Source organism: Bactrocera neohumeralis, chromosome 5 (assembly GCF_024586455.1).
Source record: "Bactrocera neohumeralis isolate Rockhampton chromosome 5, APGP_CSIRO_Bneo_wtdbg2-racon-allhic-juicebox.fasta_v2, whole genome shotgun sequence".
Classification (NCBI taxonomy): Eukaryota; Metazoa; Arthropoda; class Insecta; order Diptera; family Tephritidae; genus Bactrocera; species Bactrocera neohumeralis.
The window spans coordinates 76,612,921-76,635,695 of NC_065922.1; the positions used below are offsets into that span (position 1 = coordinate 76,612,921).

Below are 22,775 nucleotides of genomic sequence, written 5' to 3' on the forward strand. Positions count from 1 at the left end.
CATAAACTGTTCATAAGTATACTATTTTTGAAGTGTGTAATACAATTAACATACTTAAAACTGTGGTCACATTTGAACATTTAATGAAGTAATACATTGGTTAAGGCAGCACAAAAACTGTTTGTACCCGAACTGTTCCTTTAACGTATAAAGATTTTTCGTTTTCTACCTAAAAATCTAATAATTTTTAAATCTTTTAAGTTCATATACATATATTTTGTAAAATAAACTGTTCTCACTTTGTAATTTCTGTTTTTACAACAAAATTGCAAATAAGTTTGTTAAAACCAAAGCTTAGTGGTTCGATGACGCCGTAGACACAAAAAAATGTTCTCATTAAAACTGTTCCCATTTTATAAACTCGTCTACACAATATTTTGACAATTATATAATCTCTTATGTTTAGGAACAATATGTCTCGCAAATAATTTGTAATATAAACTGTTCTCACTTTATAATTTTTGCATTTATAACAAAATTAAAACTGGGATTGTTAATAGCAAAGAGCAGTGGTTACTCATTCACATCATAGACGCAAAAAACTGTGCGCAATAAAACTGTTCTCATTTCATAAATTCGTGTACATAATATTTTGATAAATATAGCTTCTCTTATACGTAACGGCGTAAATACTTTGTCATATAAACTGTTCTCACTTTATTATTTCGTTGGTAACAATGTCAAGGTCGGCTAGACTGAAATATATACCCTTTAGAAAACAATAACAAAAACAGACATATCTCTAGCAGTGAACAACCTCTACATAATACGTTTAGATTTAGAAGAATGTGTCCCATTTAGAGGCAAACCAAAATACATACATACATTCTAGAAATTTCTCTTCCGGCAAAAGAAGAGTCACACTCACTCAAAGCGCTATTCGGTCAACTCGCAAAATGGAAGCTTTTCCGGTTTTCAACTAAAAGTGACCAACTAAAAACTGGCAACTTCCCACTATCAATTACAATTACTCACACTTTCTACATCAACACACACAGTGGCGCGTTTCAATAACTTGTCGCTGTGAGTAAACAGCATTGACAAATGTCGGCGCCCCCATGTCAAGTGACCACGCATCCACATGGAAGTGCCGCATCCATCACACGCATGGCACACGGCCAAACGCAAATTCCAGACGACAGTGCGACGCTGAGCGCTACGAACTCAGGCACTACTCGCCCCCTCCGAACGAGAGTGAGCAATTGAATTTCTCAGATGTGGTGGCTTGAGGCCACAAGCTTTTAATATTTCAAAATTTATTGTTGTAGTAATGTATGTATGTTGTAGTGGTAGTGTAGCTGCCTGGATTGATACACAATCGTTTGCTGCACTTTCACCCGCCTGACGATACATTTCGAGTGCGATGACGTTACCACGCACTTGGAAAATTCTTTGTTGTCACAAGACCGTGAACATTGGCTACTTGTCTATTCTTGTGGTTGTTGTCACTATTTGCGATTTTGCATTTGCCGCTATTTGACACTCCTCTTCACATATTGCCGGGGCTGGTGCCGCTCGTGCGCTGAATGTTAACCGACACGTGTAACGCCATTTCGTTTGACTTGTATTGCTAGCCTTGCTTCTCTCGGTCTACGGTGTTTGCTTTTTGTGTTTCTACTAATGCGTTTCTTCTTCCATTCTTAGGTTTACTTGCGGATTTCTTGATAACAAGCTCTATTCTGTTGCCACCTATTTTTATAGTTTTGTTTCAATGTATTATGTTTATATTTTTCCACAATGACGTATTCAGACCCGAAATGTTTAAAATATTGAAAAATTTGTTTCGGTTTATATCGAAATCGGGATTTTGACATTTCGTGATTTCAATTTTCGGTTTTATATCGAAATCGGGATCTTGATATTTCGGGATTTCAATAATTCGGGTTTTTTTGTTTTTCAAGATTTCGATATTTGATATTTCAAGATTTCAGTTATTAGCGATTTCTATATTTTGGGATTCCAATATTACGGGATTATATCGAAATCGGATTTTGGCATTTTAGGAATTCAATTATAAGGGATTTTGACTTTTCGGGATTTCGATATTTTAAGGTTCCAATATTTCGATATTTTGGGATTCCAATATTTCGGGATTATATCGAAATCGAGAATTTGTAATTTTGGGGTTATATCGAAATCGGGATTTCGAGATTTCGGGATTTCGATATTTCGGAATTTAGATACTTCGGAATTACAGTCATTCGAGATTTCTATATTTTCGGGATTATATCGAAATCGGGATCATCAATTTTTACTCTAAAGAGGTTAACTAGAATTTTGCAGACGATTAATATTTTTTCTTAAGTTATTCCAAGAATACCCGTGTGTTCAATTTCAAACTATGTATGTCATAAAAAGTTTGCTTTTGAAACACAGAGCTTTTCTGAACTGTGACACTTGGATTCGGTACTTCCTACACTGTTACAAATGAGACACATTTGCCACTCACGCACATCCGCGCACTCAAGTCGCCCGCAGTCGCCATTTCTTCAGCTTTTATCGCTTTCTGCTTTAAAGCTGCAGCACTCGCCGCTTGGAATAATCGTGAAATATGTGCAATTTGCCTGTTTCGTGTTGTTGTCGCCATTTCTGCTGCGCGCTCTCCCTTTACACGTTGCTAGGTACATTTCTCTCACTGTAAAACCTCGCAGACGTTTACTTCGCCAATTTCTATTTTTTTCTTTTACGGTTACGTTTTTATTGTTATTTGCACTTTATTTACTTTTCCTGCATCGTTAGCAATCCCCGCCTTGTTGTTGTAGCTGATATTTTTTGCATTTCGATTGTTATTTTTGTTGGTTCTTTACTATTTCCGTGCGCGTTACTTAAATTTTTTGCACTTTTTTATGTTGTTGCTGTTTTTACACTTTACTTTTATATTTTTTACCTTACTGATTCCGACGCAAATATCTTGTTTTGCCCATAAATGACCAAGGTCACGGTGTTTGGTCGTCTGATTTTCATTTCAACTTGCTTTATTTATGCATTAAAATTGACTTTCTCGACAATGCGGGCAGCGAGGCATATACTCGTACAACACAATTATGTCCACAAAAAAATAACAAAAACAAAGGGAAATTGGCATAAACGTGTGCGCAATAAATGCCGTTGCAGGTGAGCTCGTAAAAGTATCGACGATTTTAATTACCGGACTCTGCATTGACTGCTCGTTGTCTTTGAAAATGAATTAAGACGATTGGCTGTGCAAGAACAGTGTTGAAAATGGGCATAAATTTTCATCAGGCGCTTATTGAGGATGTACGAGTAAAATAGAAATGCGCATTTTTATAACAGTAAAAGTCAACTATAGAAATACACAGGCTTAATTGAATAATATTCCGCAACAACAAGGTTCGCAACGAAACCAATGAAGCGTCTAATTCTCTCTCTTTTTTTCTCTTTGAATAGTCAAAATAATAGCGAAAAAATTAAAAAAAATCTCAAAAAGTTGTTATAATAAACAATATCTTAGGGTCTTGGTCACACACAGTCCAAGTCTAGGCATTCCAATTGAATATAGAAACGAACCAGAACAATTTGGCAATGCCAAAGTAAAAAATTGCCACCACAAATTTGGACCGAATTCTTAAACGAAATCTATGAAACCATAACCAGACAAAGTCCGCGCTGATAGCTTTGACTTCAGGCTGCAACGCTTTACAACTGCCATTCACTGTGTAGCACACCTAGAAATATTTTTGGATAACTTTTTAAGACTGGGAAATTACCATGTCTTCTGCTGAAATTGTTCCTACTACACCCAAACTTAAATAATTCAAATATTTGACTCCATCTTTCATCCTGTTTCATGCTTTACTAATTCAAGAACCATTTGTTCCCACGACGATTGGTTCCACGTGACCGTTCGTAACCGACCCTGAATTTTACTTCGTCGAGAACTGCAAACTAGGCTTAGCAAGCGCAATAAAAGAAGAAGCAAGTTTAAGACGAAAATATCCTACATTAAGCCCTATTCAAAATCAATCGAAATATAAAAATTTTGCCTTTGAACTTTTCTTTCTGATATTTTGTGATGAGATTTTTTCCATCGCCTGAGCCAGTTATCATTAATTTCAAATTTCTGAAAGAAACGTTGCCAATATAGAAGAAGAGTAGAAGAAAGAAACATTGGAATCCGTAGGCAAGGTCTAGGTTCACTTTAAACCCACAAAGCAAAAAACTAATCGCTAATTTTTTTTCATCCTTTAGTAGAACCTTAAGTGGTAAGGTTTCCCAAGAATGAGGGAAGTAAGTATTCCAAGATATCAAAGCTATACGACAACTCCACCTTAGCATAACATCATAATTTCTTTATGTTTCTATTTTTATACTTTTGCAATATATTGCTACAGACTATAATACAAGGTGCCTCAAAATTAAATTAAATTATAATGTATTATTTTTTTAGTTTAGCTTTCTTCGCCTAACGGTTGTTTACATCACCTATAACTTATCGAGATATATGTATATCGAGTTATGTTAAATATAATAAATGATCAGTCGAGACGATTTGAATTCCAAGCGGCTGTCTGTCCGTCCGTCCGTCTGTCCGTGCAAGTGAAATTAGATATGCTGCTAAAACTTGGTACACACATTCCTTGGCGCCCAAGAGAGGTTGTTTTTGCAGATGGGCGGGATCAGACTTTAACTTTCAAACCGTAAAAGTTATATCAACCGAACTCGCTGAGCAAAAGTCACTTTAGCATCTCTTTAAACAAACATAGGGCTTTACAGGAGTAGTTATAAAGCTTGGACGATGGGTGTTGCATCGACCGTCTTTAAGTGAAATTCTATATCTCAGGAACTACTTGATCGATTTTTACCAAATTCGGTGTGTGAAGAGATCCAAACATTCCTATTAGATCCTGTGAATATGGAGGATGCAAAACCTAGTGACAACCATGCCTACTTGCCATATGATAAATAAGAATACAACTTTGCATAAATTCAGCACACAAATTTTTTATCTTGCGCCTAAAAATCACGAAATCGAACTATAACTTGTGCCAAAATTGGGTAAAATCAGGTCAACACTTCTCTTAGCTCCCATATTTCTAGCATAAGTATTTTCGAACTTCCGCTTCATTTTATACTGCATCTATCGGTCAATATGTAATAAACAGAATTAATTACAGAAATTCAGAAATAATCTCTTTCTACTAAACTGAAGGACTTTTCCAAGCTTTGGTTCTTGCAATTTGCAACAGTCTGAAATTTTCAACTATACCCGAACTTAGCCATTCATTAATTGTTTTAATTTAATTTAAGACGAAACCACTGACGTGGAAACTCTTTAAGGAAAAAACACCCTTGAAAAATAAATAAAAACCGCTTAAAAATAGGCTCTCAAAATAAACAGTGTTGAAAACTGCTCACAATTTTTCCACTACCTTCGGTTACAATTGCGCTCATGGAAACGTAATGTGTGAAAGCAAATATATTGAAGGCAATGTGTAAAAAATTAATCACTTTTAGCTATTTACAAACATTTAAAAGGGAGCAACTTGTGAAAAGGCATAAAAGTGCGCGGCAATAACTGAATTAACCAGTGTCAATAACACGGTGGGGAAGTAGATTTTACTGCTTGAACAACCGCCCACCTGACGCCCCTCAACTCGATGTATGTGGCATTAGTATTGTAATCACACAGCCCTCCCCGCGTCGACACCAACCACTGCCGACCGCTGTCGCCCACGCTGGCGACCACAAAAACAAAAATAAACTTGCGCTTGTGCATCACGTTTTATGATCTGTAAATAATTTGTTGCTGTTGCTGTTGTTTTTGTTATTTTTTCATTCATCGTTAATAACAGTGATAAACAAAAACACCCGTGTTGCTGTCGTCAAAACAACAATTGCAGCAAGAGTGTTGACAGCGGCTGTCAGCGGCGGTGGCAGTCACAGGGTCATTAAGAACCGAGCAAAAAGTAAATAAAAAAAATTTCGAAATTTACAAAATAACTGCCCGTATTTATGTGTGCGTGCGCGTGTTTGCTTCATTTTCTTATCGGTAGGTAATAAAATATATTTTTAGACAATTATAAAGAAGTTCTGATTTATATCTTATACAAAAAAATTTATTTATTTTTGTGCTTAACATTTTCCTTACTTTGTTGCTTGTTTTTTGCTTTTGGACATTTCGCGCACATCGATTCCCCGGCCGCTCTCGTCTGCGCTCCGCCGGCTCATTAAATTTATATTAATCGATTTTCGGTGCGCATCGTAATGCGAAAATATGCGAATTATTCGCAGTCCATAAATTTCGCATTGGATTTTCGCAGGCTTACATTGCACTCGTTGAGTAAGTCCAAAAAAAATATATAATAAATAAATTATGTATTGGAAAGGAAATGAAGTCATAAATTACTTATTTCGTTAAGAAGAAAAGCAAACAAAAAAGGTGGTGCGCGATTTACACTTGTATTTTCCGCCGCCACGATTTTTGTGCAAAAAAGGAACACACAAATAAAATAAATAATAAATTATGTTTAAAATTTAAATAGATAAACCATTTTAACAATTACAATTAATGAACTTTGGATCTGTAGCATACATTTAGTATCACGAAAATATGGTTCTTTGTTTGTAACAAGGCAGGAAACACCTGAGACCTTCTAAAATATATATATATTAAAGAACAGCATGACGAGCTGATTCGATTAAACCACGTCCATTCATGCATCAAACCGCCTATCTGTTTTTCTGTCTGAAAATACGCGTACAAGTACCTCAGTTTTAGAGTTATCAAACCGAATTTTTGCACACGTTCCTTTTTCCTCAAAAACCTGCTCATTCTTCGGAACCGCTGATAACGGAACATTATAGCATATTGCTGCCATACAAACTAGTCGATCAAAATCACGTTCTTGTATGAAAAACTTTTTTATTTGACAAGAAATCTTCATGAAATTTGGTGTAGGTTATTGTCCACGGCTACACGCTACAATATCCAAAGAAATTTTTTCAGTTCGAACCGTTATTGCATATAGCTGCCATACAAGCCGACCATTCCAAATCAAATTCTTGTATAGAAAGCCTTTTCAGTTTCGAAGATATCTTTACCAAATTTGGCAGAGATTATTATTCAAGGGTACGCTACAGTCCCCGAATATATTATCTAGATCTGACCACTATAGCATATAGCTGTCATACAAACTCACCGTTCAATATCAAAATAAAGATCTTTTTATACCATTTTATGCTATAAGATATGCAACTTCGGTGCACCCGAAGTTCATGTTTTTCTAGTTATTTATACTCATTGATTTATCAATGCACTCATATACTTCAAAAACGACTTCTTAAAGCATATTTCAAAACTAAATTTTAATATGTAGCATACATTTAGGGTTAAAGCAGTTAACTTAGAGCAATCCACTCTTGATTATAAAGACAAAACATGATCAAAACTTTTTATCCTGATCGTAAAAACTCACTAAAATTGCTAAGAAACTAAGGTACGGTGCCTAAAAGTATGCAACAAAACAGGAATTTGCTTGCTAGGAAGAAGAGAGCGCCAACTTCAAGTGCTTATATAAGACACCGTTTAAAAAACGACTTGTTGACTCAAAGCCAACTGTCAAAAGAAAGCCAGAGAGGTAGTATTACTTCCGTTGGCTTCAAAAGTGCATGCCCACGACTTGCCAAAGCCGCCTATGCCAAGCGCCAAACGTAAACTTGAATTTGCGATTTGATAATCGCAGACAATGTCAGTTACCTGCGGCATGTCATGTGCCACCAAACGTAAACACACACACACACATATATACATATACTCCTTCTCACAAAGTGACACTCTTCATTAAACTTTTGGCAGAGTGTATCAACGGCAGTCGTGGCTTCGTTGAAACCGATCGTTGGATCAAGTTCAACTAGTTGAAGACGTGCGGGTGGCCATGAACTTCGATTAAACAAAATAAGCGGAATTTATGGTATTTATTTTAGCACTGAGTTTTCGCTTATTTTCAATGAGAACTGATCGTACATTTGGGTATACCTGAATTTCGAAATATAATGTATTAATTGAGTATTTTCATTAGATTTTGAAAGAAAGAGCACAATATTATGTCAGCTGTAACGCTCGAAAAGAAAAAAACGGTGCTTTTATGCAAACACATACACCACAAAATTACAAATCACAACGTGTCCGACTACTTGGTTAAACAAAGTTGAAACAATAGTTGGTGTATACATAAGTATGTTAACTATTATTTCAAAGAATAACGGTATTTTAGCAAGCTTTTTTAGTTACCACGCCAGCACAAACCCAGTCCTTACACATAATACGATGTACATATGTATGTATTTCAGGTGAAATTGCATTGTGCGCAACTCAGTGGAAGTACCGTGGCCGAAAAAAGTTCAAATAATTTATGCAGCCGACTGTGGGCGTCTGTGATATTAAATGTCATGCTAAAAGGGATTAAAATAGAAGCGCACAATAAAAACTCAACCCAAAATTGTAATTAAAATGTTAATGGAAAAGCTAGCAAACATACATACACATATACTCAGGCGCACGAATATGTCTATATGTGTATGTGTGTGTGTGTGTATTATAGAAAGCATTCCCCAATGCTTACAACTAATACTGAACACAATTTACCGTTATTCAGCATGTTTAATAACATTTTAATTACATTTTTTAAACAGAAAATTACCGCAAACAAGTTTGTAAGTCCGTTTATTAAAACAGGAGGCAGACACGCACGCACACCCATAAAAGCGCAACTCTTAAAAATTAACTGTGAAGCCATCAAAGCACGAATAAAAATTCTTTCGGCGACATTTAAAGCAGAGAAGAGATCAGAAACTTATGTAAATTTACTTCATTTCACTAATTGACGTTTGACGTGTTAGAATGTTGGGAGCGAAATTGCTTTAAAGATTTTATTGAATATTACAAATTTATGTATAACAATAAAAAAAGAAAAAAATTGACTTACCAATTGCCAGCGCCACATAAACGAAGCGAGTGCTATGTTTCATCACAGAAATAATTGTTAGGGACAGCATTAAACCGGTTCAGATGTGTTTGCTCAGAGAGGCGAATGAGCGAAATCTAAGCTCAGGCAACGCAACACATTTTGCGGAGGAATTTCTTTTATTCACTATAATACTTTAACTCACTGAAAATAGAAGAAAGTAGTACTTAATTTAATAAACTTAAAAAAGTCGGAAAATTTTTGGTTTAAAATTAGAAAAAAAAATATCAAAAAATTAAAAAAAAAATATTAAAAAAATAAAAAAAAAAAACATTTTTTTTAAATTTTTTTTTAATTAATTACAAAAAAATTAAAAAATATATTTCGTAATATAAATGCTGCTCTTTTTCACTAAAATTTGTATTTTTTAATATTTATTGTATTATTAAAATGATTAATTATACAATATTTTTATGATTTATTGGAATTTAAAAATTTAATTTTTCTAATTAATCGAAAAGTTTTTTGATTAATATTTAAACAAACAGATAGAAAAATATCTCATAATTTTAGAGTTGGTTATTTAGCTAATATAGGATGGTTTTATACTTTGAAACTATAAAAATAATTTATAGAAAAAATGTATATAATTAATTTGGTTAAAACAAATATTTTTAAATAATATTTCGTAATTCTAGTCGTATTTTTTACTAAAATAAGATTTATTATATTTAGAACAGGATTTTAAGAAAATTAAATAAAATATTTAATTAAAAAAAATTAATATAATTTAATTAAATATAATTTAATATATATTTATTATTTATTTAATTATTAATATAATTTAAAATATATATTTATTATTTATAATTATTAATATGATTTTAATTTAATTATATATATAATTTATATATATTTAAAAAATTTATAATATAATTTAATTAATAATATTAATTAATATATAAATAAATATAACACAAAATTAACTAATACATATAATCAATTATAATTTATTTAATAATAATTTAATTAATGAGCATATTTTAATTAAAAGTTTTTGTGATATTTTTAGAGTTTATTTGATTAAAAAAGAAAAATATTTAATAATATTTCGTAATTCTTTTCTTTATAAAATAAGATTTTTTATATCTAAAATCATTAGAATGATTTTAAGAAAACTAAATAATAAATTTAATTTAAAAAAATTAATATAATTTAATTAATAATACTTTAATTAGCAAAAGAAATAACTAAAAATAATAATTAATATAGATTAAACAATTATAATTTAAATAATAACAATTTAATTAAATACTTTTTTTGTATAATTTAATTAAAAGTTTTTGTTTCTTTATTTTGTTTTTTGTTCTGTATGAAGGTTCTTTCATAACTACGCAACCAAAATTATTTTCAAAACTATTCTCAATTTTATTTTTTTATTTCTATTAAATTTGTGCTTAAACGTTAACATCCGCTGGTAATTTTGTTTTTGTAAACACAACAACATTTAGTCTAAAATTTGTTCACAAATTGCCTCAACGATAAATAAAAATAATAAAAAATCAAGGTTAATTACTTTTCAAAATTCGATTACCGCCCATTATATGCGCTATTCACAAATGCTACAAATTGTTAATTATTCCATGGCCTTTGCCAAGTTAGCCAAAAATATATACGCAAGTAATAGAAGTTAGATAAAATATAAAAATTTTCTTCCGCACAAGTATTGGCAAAATACTCGCACTTCTGCCGACACACACACACATGCACTTACATTTTTAAATTAGTTGGCAATTTTAATGATTCTTTATTGGCACTCACATACACAAAGGCTGCCACAGACAGCGCAATTGGCGGCAACAATGTCTAATATTACTATAAACTGAATGAAATTCGATGTACACACACACACACAAACATGAGCAACAATTTTCTAAATATATTTTTATTGACAGGCAAATGTGCAAGCGTATTCTATAATTATTTCCTTAAATTTAGCGCTTCTCTAGTGACTAGAAAGGCCGATTTGCACACAAAATTGCAGTGCAACAATTTCGCCGCATTTCGCTTGCATCAGCGGCCGCCGGGAAATACGCGCACATGCACACGCTCACGCATACACAATTAAAACAAACGCACAGCGTCGCCGCTGTACTCGCCACCCCCTCAGCTCGAAAAGGAAACATGGAAACTATGCCACCGGAACACTGTGCAACTACTTACACACACACACTTATGTACATGAGCGGCGCAGCGGTAAAGCAATTGTTTATGTATTTATTGTGAAGTGAGCGCTGCTCGCCGGCTCATCTGCAAGATATCGCATGTGTTGCCAGCAAATAATCACATCAACGGCAACATTTTATAAACTACAGTGTGCCACATAAGCACACAAACACTACACACACACACGCATACATGCAAATGCTGTTTTGCACGCACAAATCGCTGAGGTTTTTCTCGGTTTTTTTTGGACTGCGCTATTTTTAACAATTTATAAAGCATTTTTGTTTAGAATAATTTTTCTCAACTATTTTTATTGTTGTTCTTGTTGCAATAATCGTTTGTACTTATTGTGCAAAGCAATTATATTTACTTGTAGTCTGTTTTTAAGCATTTCAGCGCGGTCATTTGTTGTTTATGTTTTTTATTTTTTATTTGTTTATAATTTGTTTTTCTTGTTGTTGCTCAAATTTTGTACTTTTTACATTTTTTTGATATTTTTTATTTTATTTCTAATTTATTTATTTATTTTTTTTAATTTTGTTTACTTTTAAATTTTTCTATTTCCGTTTTTTGATTTTATTTATATTTTCTATGTAGTTTGAAGTGTTTTTATTACATTTGTTTTTTTGTTTTTTTTTTTTGTTTTCTTTAGCTTTGCATTAACCTTGACAAGTGAGTACAAAATATACAAACTAATTGTTGGAAATAAAATTTAAAATTAATTTGTTGAAAATGTCCTATTTAGCAAAATAACACATGCAAGGAATAAAATATGGGTAGTCGAAAAAGTGTTTTCGTATTTTGTCAATAGATGTCTATATCAAGAAACTTGTAACCATACATACACACATATATAACCATTAATTAGCTAACGTTATTCCCGAAAATCAGACTGACAGTTTGACATGGAGTTGCCAACCCGCATGACCACGAGTAAAGAAAGTTCGAGCAACAGTGATGTTGAACGCTTCAAGCAACCCAGCAAACAGTAGTGCTGAAAAGTGGAAGCTTCGCAAAATATTTGAAGAATGTGACTAAAATAGTTTATTCTTTCGAAAATCGCGTAAACAGAACATTTTACTTAATATCTAAACAAACAATTGTTTACATTGCAAAAACTGAATGATACGCCAACAAACATATTTCAATATTTAACGGTAGTTCTGTGGGTATTTAAGAATGATTAAGTACTGAAAAGAAAGTATGCAGCAGGTACGCACTTGACTGAAAAAATTCAATCAAATTATTTAATCTAAACAGGTATAAACATTAAAATTTTCTAACTGGTGTTGCCACCTATTATTTTATTTAAATATTTGCATGTTTTAAAGGTTTAAAAAAAAATAATAATATATAAGAAATTGCAAAAAATGTAAATTTTTTTAATTTTTAGAGTTGCCACTTATGCATTTTGTAATTTTTTTTTGTAATTTAAAATCGAAATTCAATGAAATTATTTAATCTAAACATAGTATAAATATAAAATTTTTTGAACTGGTGTTGCCACCTAATATTTTATTTAAATATTTGCAGGTGTTAGAGCATGCAGTTTATAAAAAAATAATACTAAATACTTAATCAGTTACAAACAAAAAGAATAATTATAACTCTTTTTAGTTTTTGGAGTTGCCACGTATGCATTTTTTCAATTTTAAAGTTAAAGTTAAAAGAAATAAAATACTGTCGCAATTTATATAAACGTAAATATGCACACAAAAGTTTAAAAAATTGAGTTTCCAGCTTTATGACAGAGTAGGGTTGCCACTTAACTTTTTTCAAAAAAATTATTATAGATTTTTGGAGTTAGTAAGCGAAAAAGTGCAGGAAAAAAAAATTCTATAAAAATTGATTTTACAGTTAGATTTTAGAGCAGTGTTGCCACTAAACTTTTTTCATTCAAATTATTATTCACTTTTGGAGTTACTAAGCGAAAAGCTGCATGAAAATAAAAAAATACACATTTTAAAAATTTATTTTACAGTTATAGTTAAGAGCAGTGTTGCCACTAAATTTTTTCAAATTATTATTCAGTTTTGGAGTTACTAAGCAAAAAGCTGCATGAAAATAAAAGAAGACTTTTTAAAAATGGATTTTACAGTTGCATTTTAGGACAGTGTTGCCACTAAAATTTTTTTGTCAGTCAAATTATTATTCACTTTTGGAGTTACTAAGCAAAGAGAGAGGTGCATGAAATTTTTAAAAATTGATTTTCAGTAATGTATGTTTAGAGCAGAGTTGCCACTTAACTTTACTTTTCAATAGTTTTTTTTTTTTTGCAGTTAAAAGGGCATACAATTAAGAAATGCGTTTTTTTTTTTTAATTTTCTTTAACAATTTTTTAATTCTAGAAATTTCATGCACAGCTGCCAAATGTTTGTTAGTTTGGTCAACCGCCGACTGTTTGAGTGTTACAATTAAGTTAATAATCAAAATAATTTCTCTACTACCTGGTATCGACTACCAACTTAATGGCCCGTCGCCCAAAACACACACCCCTAAACACATCCCAAATATTTGATTGGCAACTGTATGGGGTTTTTATTGTTATTCTCTTGTACATTGCGCTTCTTTATTATTGTTACGAGTAACAAATGCTTAATTGATCTGTTCGCTCGTAGGCAATAAAACAATAAACAATTGATTGAATATTTGGGTGGCATTGATTAATTGAATTATTTATTGCGAAATTTGAAAGAAATAAACTAACAGTGTTCAGTCGGCATATGATATGCGTTCCACATACGATTATCGGGCAGCTGAATTAGTAGTAATTCTAGCATGACAATTAGAAGCGGCGCAGTAGGAGCGCAATTTGTCTAATTGTGGCTTTTTGTGATTGTGTAAGGAGCGCGTTGAACTAAGATAAGCACTCACATAAGTAATACAACTTCGGCTTCGTCGCTTTCCTTTTACAATATATGGCGCTTCATCCTCATCTTGGCTACAACTAAATAATAGACACACATTTCTAATGAGGGAACACGCAGCGCTCATTAGAGCTTATAAATAATGTTTAGCAGACCACTTCTTCTAACTATTGGCCTGCTGCAGGGGAACGCTTAAAAGATTAAGAGATTAGTCGCCAGCTACACGTGCTTGCGCCTACACAATATTCGCGGTCGACGTTCTGGCGTTCGACTGATATGTTGACTGAAACTTAAAGACGGGTTCTTTTAAGCAGTTACACACACACCCGTACCCACAAGCACTTCAGAGTTTATTAAGTATGGAAATTACTTTAGCAGAATGACCTAATAAGAATTAATATCAGCATAGCCTCCTGGCAGCAGGATTGACAAAGTGACACTTATTTCTTAGCTATTGTTGTACATAATTTGGCGGAAGCTGACATACAGTTAGTTATTATAGTCTATAAACACAGTGAAAACTTCGTTATTAGTCACAGTACCCTTCACCGCTGCATATCTTATACTATAAAAATATATTTATTTTGATTTTGATCAATTAGTTTGAATGGCAGCTTTACAAGGTAGGTTCCAAAGTAAACAGGATGGCCCCCTGGTTTCGCCATCTACATATATGTCGACTGGTGCGTTAAATCTGCTATCTTTATCGATTGTCCAGTGAGAATTTCATGACATTTCATCGATTGGAAGTGAAGTGATTGCGTTTTAAGTATCAGTATGTTTGTGTTATCGGTGCGAAAATGAGCTTTGAACAAAGAGCCAACATTAAATTTTGTTTTAAAATTGGCAAAACTTTTACCGAAATGTTTCAATTGAAAGCAGACACCGTGCCTGGTCAGTGCTTGGGTGACGCTCACGCCGCGAAGTGCTGTGATTTGAAAGTCATGAGGTGGCTTCAACGGTAGCTGGCTGCCAGTTGACTCTATATCAGAAGAACAGGCACCGTGCCTGGCCAGTGCCACTGCTGGCATCCGGTAACAGGTTCTTTCTACTGCATGAATCCCAATCGGGCAGTGTCTGGTTGGAACTTCTACAACCATTGAAATAAAACATAGACCTCTTACGATTTACTCAGGGCTAGAAAGACCTTGTGGCAGCACAACTGATGGTGGTTGAGAGCTTCTTGAAACGGGTACCTCCCACTGATGGTAGATGCGCCTCCGGGACTCTGTACTGCTAACGAATAAAACCAGTTCGGTGTTGCTAGGATTTGTGGGGAGGCCGTTGCTAACGATGCTAAGGTACCTCTGAATTTGCTCATACACGGTATTCAGAAATTTTCCCTCGAAATGTGGAGATAAAATTTCAGATCGATATTCCAAAAACCGTGGGAGTAGTTGTCGTATATATATGTAGATGAACAGATAGACGGTCAAAACTAAATCGATTCAGCTCGTCTCGCTGATCAATTATGTTATCTGAATGTTACAGAAGCATTTTTACAAAGTCACTTCCACGATATCGAGTTCAAGTAATCAGATCAGGCCCGAATTTATAATCGGCATAGGAATATCACCTCCGCAGCTTTCTCTTTCTCTAAAACGTCAACACACAATTCGAGATATAACGATAAGCATTAATATCCTCTGGATTCGTCTTTCGCTATGTACACAGCAAGTTGAGTATTTTTTTTCGTTTCGACCAACAAAATAATATATGTAACAATTGAGTGCATATATCTTTGCCAAGATTTTTTTGGAGCAATATTATTCACACACACACACATACACACTCCAACTAACTGTTCGCGTTAATTTATATGGCCCGCTGTTAAGTGTGTTTTTATAAGCAAAACGACAGCAGCTCGTACGTCAAAAATATAAAACAGCTTCCCAGCGAAGCTGAAGCAGAACAAACACCTGATTTCTACATTTGCCTTGCTAGCTGCACAGCGCCGTTCGGCAATCACAACGTCGCAACTCAAATACAATGATTTTATAATTGTTGCTGGATTTCCACACACACATGTATGTATATGTGTACGTATGCCAGGCATATGTAGATAAATAGATATTTCTATTTTCGCCCACTTCGCGCAATAAACGATGTTAAAATGTTTTCGCCGCTTCGCCGACCGGTATTTACATATCTGCCTGAACTGCCTGGACTTCATTAATGATTAGGAATTCCTATTTGAAATTGCGAATCTGCATTCCAGCGCTATCTGCTGAGCTGTCTGCGTCTCTCACCGCTAATTCACATTCGCTTGGCCTTTGCGGCTACGTAAGTTGTTATTTTTGGTTAAGACTTAATCGTCGAAAACAACAGCGAATCACGCAGGAACTCACATGTTTGCCGTGTTTATCGCTTTATCTATGTGTGCGTGTCTTCATTTATACGGTATGTAAACAAAATTTATTTAACAAAGTATTTAACTTGCGCTGCCGACGTCACGAAACGACCGAAAAAATTATTTCTTTCAAATTATTTGCTGAATGGTTGTTGAAGTTAATTTAAGTATTTTAGGTGTGAAAGTGGTCTTCCAATGGTAAACTATTTTTTTGAAATTAGATAATTTTTCTAAATATTTTTAGAATTTGCCAAGTCATCAGCAAATTTAAGGTGTCTCTTATAGCAATGAGTATTTTTATTAATACTGTGGACCGTATATAAAAGAAAAACAAACAAGTAAGGAATCAAAGCCAGGGAAATACCTTAATAAAATGTTCCCTGAGATTCCTTAAGGTACCTCACATATCATCACCAATCATATGGAGGAAAGTCACCCGGATGTTATATGTTTGTTACATGAGTGCTAGGTCAAGTTTTCGCCCAATTTTATGCATTATAGACACAAAGACACACTGTTATCAGTAAAACACGCTTGCTCATTAACTTTGAGATGACTCACATGTTGGCCGATATATACGCTATAAAGTCACTTAGATGTTCGAAAATCGTTGTATTAGGTATATGGGAGCTAGGGGAAGTATTGACCCGATTCCACTAACTATTGCAGGAAAAGGATTATGTCTGAATTTCAATTATAAATCTCACACATTGACCGATATTTGCAGTAAAAATTCAACTATAGGTTCCGGAGTCCATATTTTTCGGTGCAGAAGGGCTAGAACAGTTTTTGTTGAATTTGGACAATTTTTGGTCCTTAAAATATCCGTGTTAAGCACTATATTATCCAACCAGCCATGTACAAGTTAATTCTTTATATCCTCTTTTGTGGTGGTGACATTTGTACCTTGTTCCTCCAGCGTCCGTTTGTTACATACACAGCTTCGTCTGAGACTGCCCGGAATGCCGATACTACCTTAGAGCAGCTGTGCGATGCACTTTTTCTAGTGCTTTCCGTCGCTTATTTTTTCTCACTAGGTCTGCCCATAGCTCTGCTCCAGAGAACAACACATTCAATGTTGCCTTTCCGCAGCGTGTTGGATGTTTGCCATGTAAGTAAGCCTATAGACTAACCTTACACCCAGGTAATTAACAATTTTTTGTGTTCTTAGAGTCTCTGTTGCTGTCCTCATATCTACTATAATCCTAATATGCTTATTTGTTAGCAGTACTAGCTCATTTTTTGGATGGCAAGTTTAAATCCTCTGACTCGCGCAGCAATGTCGTCTGCTTACACGACTAGGTATGTGTGCTCGGGTATATCGAGGCTTAATGTACCATCGTAGCTCCGGTAGAAACCGGCATGAAAAAGCGACATGCCGACTTCGTTGGGGAATTGCGTCGGTCTTGTTTCATCGCCTCTTATTACGTGTTTAGGAAATAATGCATTAACAATTTCGTACATTTTATGTTCATTTAAGTGAGGGGAGTGGTGCCCTGCACAACAATTTTGCACTGTAGGCCCCACGGATTCATGTTTAAGTCGTTTCGAAGCTTTGCTTTTTCTGTCTATACCACCGAGTCACTCCTTATTTATTTACGACTTTCTAGAGGTTTCAACCTTCTTTCCAGGCGCAAAATCCCAAATGTAGGCAACATTCTTTGTAGAAAAATTTGTAAATCACTTTAAAATCGACTCCGCTATCACCAAATGATTCGTTATTTATTGACAATTATTATAAAAGATTTAAAAATAATAAATATCTAAAAATTATGTTTTATTACAAAAAAAATAATAAATAAGTGCGTATATTCGCAGTAAGGTAAATACTTTTCGATATTTCAATTTTTTCGGTAAAATGTGCGTACAAATTTTTTCTCTTTTTTTGCTAATTGTTTTCACTATCCTCTTAAATGTAGGCAATGTTTTTTCTTGCCAACAAACTTAGATTAAAAATGTTGCCTACATTTAGGCTTGTACTTTAGCAAATACATACACCCAATACGACGAATTTCGAATAAATGTTATTGAAAAAAGCAAAGAACTTAAGAAAAATTAACTTCTGTGTCATTTTCACAAGTTGTCAAAAGTTTTGATATTTTAGAGCAGAATTTTTGTCAAAGGTTAAAGGATAAAGGAAATACTCACAGACAATTTTCGTTCAACATACTCTTACAAGTATATCTACTTGGAAACTAAGACTAAAGCTTCTAAAAAAAAAGATGTAATATTATTAATTCTTTTGATAGTAATGCTTATGCCGCCAACTTAACAAATTGCAATTTATTACTCTTCAAAACAACCTTAAAATCATTAAAAAGGCACTTGTTGACTACATTAAAGATTCAAAAATGCTTCGGAATGAATTTGAACTGACAAGTGATGCATAAACACCGGATCTTCACTAAATTATATGTGCATACATAAACATAAGTGTATGTAGACAGGATAGACAGCATTGAATGTGTGTTGAGAGCGGATAAAAAGGATTGTGAAGGCGCTTCGGTGTTGCCACAGACACACGCTTTAGTGACTGGAAAAACAGCCAACTATTTTGTGATTTCCATAAGCGACTTTAGATGGGAGTAAGAAAGATTTACGCACTTGAACAAATTTGTATTGATTTCGCCTGGCAAAAATGTTCAACAATAAGACGAGAAATGCAAAAGATTTCCCAAGCAAAAGCATTGGACCTTTTTCTTTTTGGTAGGACAAGCTGTCACTGCCAATAAAAAGGGTTTAAGAGAGTCATTAATAAGTGTCGATGGGTACATTTGGCCTGCATGTCAAAGGTCAAATAGACAAATTTCCATATACAACGAAGTTCAAGAATTTCTAAGCAATTTACATTAACGTTTCTGCTCATTTTATTGCATAGTTTGCGGCGTTATAGCAGAGTTTGGGAGTTTGGGTAAATCTGACTGTGATTATGTAACGTTTGTACGTGGCGGCATGTTTTCCAGCACATGTGAAGTTATACATATTAACGACTTTTCAACAAGTACACTTTTTATTTTTTCATTTTGGAAAATTCCTAGAAACATGTCATTAATCAGTATGGAGCAAGAGGCATAACATGCGGCATTTAGGTGTGAGCAACAAGTAAAGGAGTTGAGGAAGCAATTTTTCATATGTAAAAAAATTAAAATAATTGTATTAAAAATTAAACAAAAAATTAAAATTTCATTTTATCCCTTTAAGTTGCTGTGGTTTTCCATTAAATTCTCTTGAGTAAACTCAAAATTTAGAAAGCAATCGAAATGCTATCAATGCCAGTGTGTCTTATTATCCTTAAAGGATACTAAGGATACTTATGACACCATTAGCATACTTTTAGGCAACCAACCGAAATTTTATTAGCACACTTTAGGCACGAATGCGGCACTTCAAAGGCAATGCTGCGCGCCGACGCATAATTTTTAGCTGTGCATTATTAATATTCTTTTAAATTAAATTTTTGCTACAAAGCGTCATAAATCGGAATTTCTTTCTATTTTTCGGCATAAGTTATTAATTTTGTGCAATTTTTGGGTTTAAAAATTATGTTGGCATAAAAAGTAAGTGCACAATTTTATAATTTTACTAAAATAATGTCGATTATTTAATCTAAAAGCGCATATGAGTACTCAAAATTGGTCAAAGAAGGAAAACATATCAACCGAAACTAAAAAATTATCAGAATAGCCACATCCGATTTTTAAGACAGTTTTAAAAAATTAAGGCAAAGAGTAAAGAAAACCTGTAAGAGAAAATATAAATCTGCAATAAAATCCCTCTTTTCTCCCTTCACTATTGCCAATTCAATTGGAGAAATGGGTCATATATTTTAAGAATCTTGCCTCAATAATCTCCCTTATAAGTAAAGCGCATATTTTCAGCTTCTTTGTGACTCGCAAAAAACTATTGCAACAAATTGTAGTTTTGCTAACATAACTGTATACAATTTCAGCTAAACATAGTTCGAGGCACAAACAGCGCTTTCTTTTCTACGAGTGAAGCCCTATACTAGTACTCAACTACAGTTCTCCAGCGCCCTTACATTGGCTTTGTAATTACATGCTATGCCATGGGAACTCTACCAACCAAAACCACTTTTATTTCTTTATTTACTCAGACTCTTGTAGATTTTCATTGCTCGTGCTGGTGTCGTTTTCTATTTTGTACAGTTTCTGTTTGCTTTGAAGCTCCACAATAGCGACAATTGCCAGCTATTAATTTAGCTATTTTATGCGTGTGAATATGAGTGGCAAATAAAGCCAGCAACAAATACTAGTGTAAGTATGAGCGTGGTCTAAATATTTAATATGTGGCGAGTTGACTGGAGGATTAAAGGATTCATGAGTGTATAAAGTTCAATCGGAAAGCGGTGTAAAAAAGACGAAAGCTAATAACTGCTGAAAATTAATAGCACTGAATACAGCGATGCTGGGCGTACTCACTTTCTACCTTCTAAAAAAATGTTGGAAGTCCACTGAGTCGATGGTGACTATTGGTCCCAGAATTGGTCTTTTAATAAAACCGTATTTGCTTGCTAAAAATCTCTCCAAAAACCGTCGCCAGACGACGTACCAATCGTAAACTTCTATTTTCCTCAGTAACCGCCGTTAAGGTTTGAATTTATTAAAACTTATGGCATTTCAAATACCTGTCGATGATGGCCTTTACCTTCTCAGCTCTTAGAACTCAGATTTGACCGATGAAAACAAAGTTCAATGAAAAGTCGAGCTTGAAAGCTTTGAGTTCAAAAGTTTAGACATTGATATTGTGTATTCACAAATCTGACATTCGAAAGATCTAGTGGGGATGCTTAGATAATAGAAAACAGAAACTAAATGCAAACATTACGAATTAAGAATAAAACTTTAAACTTTACATCCCTTACGAATCGAGAATACAACTCTAAAACTAATCTAGTGTTTATTAACTATTTATAGAAGCACTTCTTGCTTGAAATCTCTCAATGCAGGTAAGTCACGTGCCTTCTAAACATAAAACTTTCGACCATCGTGTTCACAGAAGCATATCACGTCATAAAAATCCAGCAGCTAAATAAACATTACAATTTACAAATTAGAGAATGGTCACAGGTATCAATAATCTCTCGGTATGTATGCCATCGGATTTCGCTTTATGGGTGCTATCAAATGCTTCACGGTAACAATGGGGGATTTTGATCTAACGCTGACAATTTCAGGTTCAGAGTAAATTCGTGGCAGGTGGAATGAAGGTTATGAAATTATGGTTGGTGCGATGCCATTTTATTTTCTGTGCTTCTGTGGACATACAGATTTTATAACGGTTTTGGTTGGAAAATTAAAAAAAAGTATATGAAGAAGAAAAAAGTTTTTGGGTGTGTTGAAATTAAGTGAGGAAACCAGCTTAGAAGTAGACAAATACCTAGAAACGTGGAGTAAACTTTGTCAACATGGAATAATATATGTATATTTACTACAAGCTACTGAACCACATCAGCGGCAGTAGATTGAACGTATGTAAGTGCCTGGCGTAAGCTCCGCTGGCAGAGTAGGCATATAAAATGCTAATTTGCCTAAATGTATGTTAAATATATTGACTCAATTCTATACGCGAACGAATTGTAGCAAATGAATAAAATGTTCAGGTGTGTTTGTGTGTGTGTGAGTAAGAAATGAAGCCGTCGAAGCGTCTAGAATTAAGATGCACAAAGCGTAACGACAAACCAATTGTGAGAAAGAGTCAATCGGAAGCATGTTATTATTTTCACTCGTGCAATTAATCAAGTAAATAGACTTATATGGTTTGATTTCAATTTTAATAGCAATTGTGATGAGGAAAAGGTATGTCTGACGCGTTTCTGTGCGCAAAAATTGGTTTGTGGTGGCAAAGTTTAATGAAAGCCAGTTTAACAATTTCAGTTCAATAAAATTTAACTAATTTCGATAAATTTTAATTTGCTTGCTATAAGGTTACCTAATCTTTATTGCATTAAACAATTTTTTATTGGATGGAAAACAGAGCTAGAATCATTATTTTGCAAAATTTTTTATGAAGTCAAAAAAAGCGCCATAAAAGCTTTAAATAAAGTTTCTTTTGTTGCAGCTTTTCGATGAAAGCTCCCTTATTAAGTAATAAAATTGTGAAATTATTTTTCATAAAAAAATTTTAAAAAAGTTTTAGAAAAATAAAAAATATATAGAAAAATTGTAAAAATTAAAAAAAAAGAAATTTTGAAAATAAGAGATTTTGAAAAATAAAACATTTTAAAAACAAAAATTTTTAAAATCAAAAATTAAAAAAATTAAAATTTTTGAAAAATTAAAAAATATTTAAAAAAAATTTAGAAAAATTAAAAATATATAAAATATTGTAAAATAAAAAATTAAAAATTAAAAAAAGAAAACTGAATTCTGGAAATAAAACATTTTGAAT

At 33.4% G+C, this 22,775-nt stretch overlaps 1 protein-coding gene across 1 annotated transcript in view; it reads right to left on the bottom strand.

Annotated features, from left to right (window-relative positions):
• Positions 1-22,775, bottom strand: part of LOC126758664 (relaxin receptor 2) — a 54,891-nt gene that overhangs the window by 29,935 nt on the left and 2,181 nt on the right. The window contains exon 2 of the mRNA XM_050473015.1: positions 8,946-9,128. Coding sequence (XP_050328972.1) covers positions 8,946-9,015 — 70 coding nt within the window. The 5' untranslated portion in view covers positions 9,016-9,128. The remainder of the gene's footprint in view (positions 1-8,945; positions 9,129-22,775) is intronic.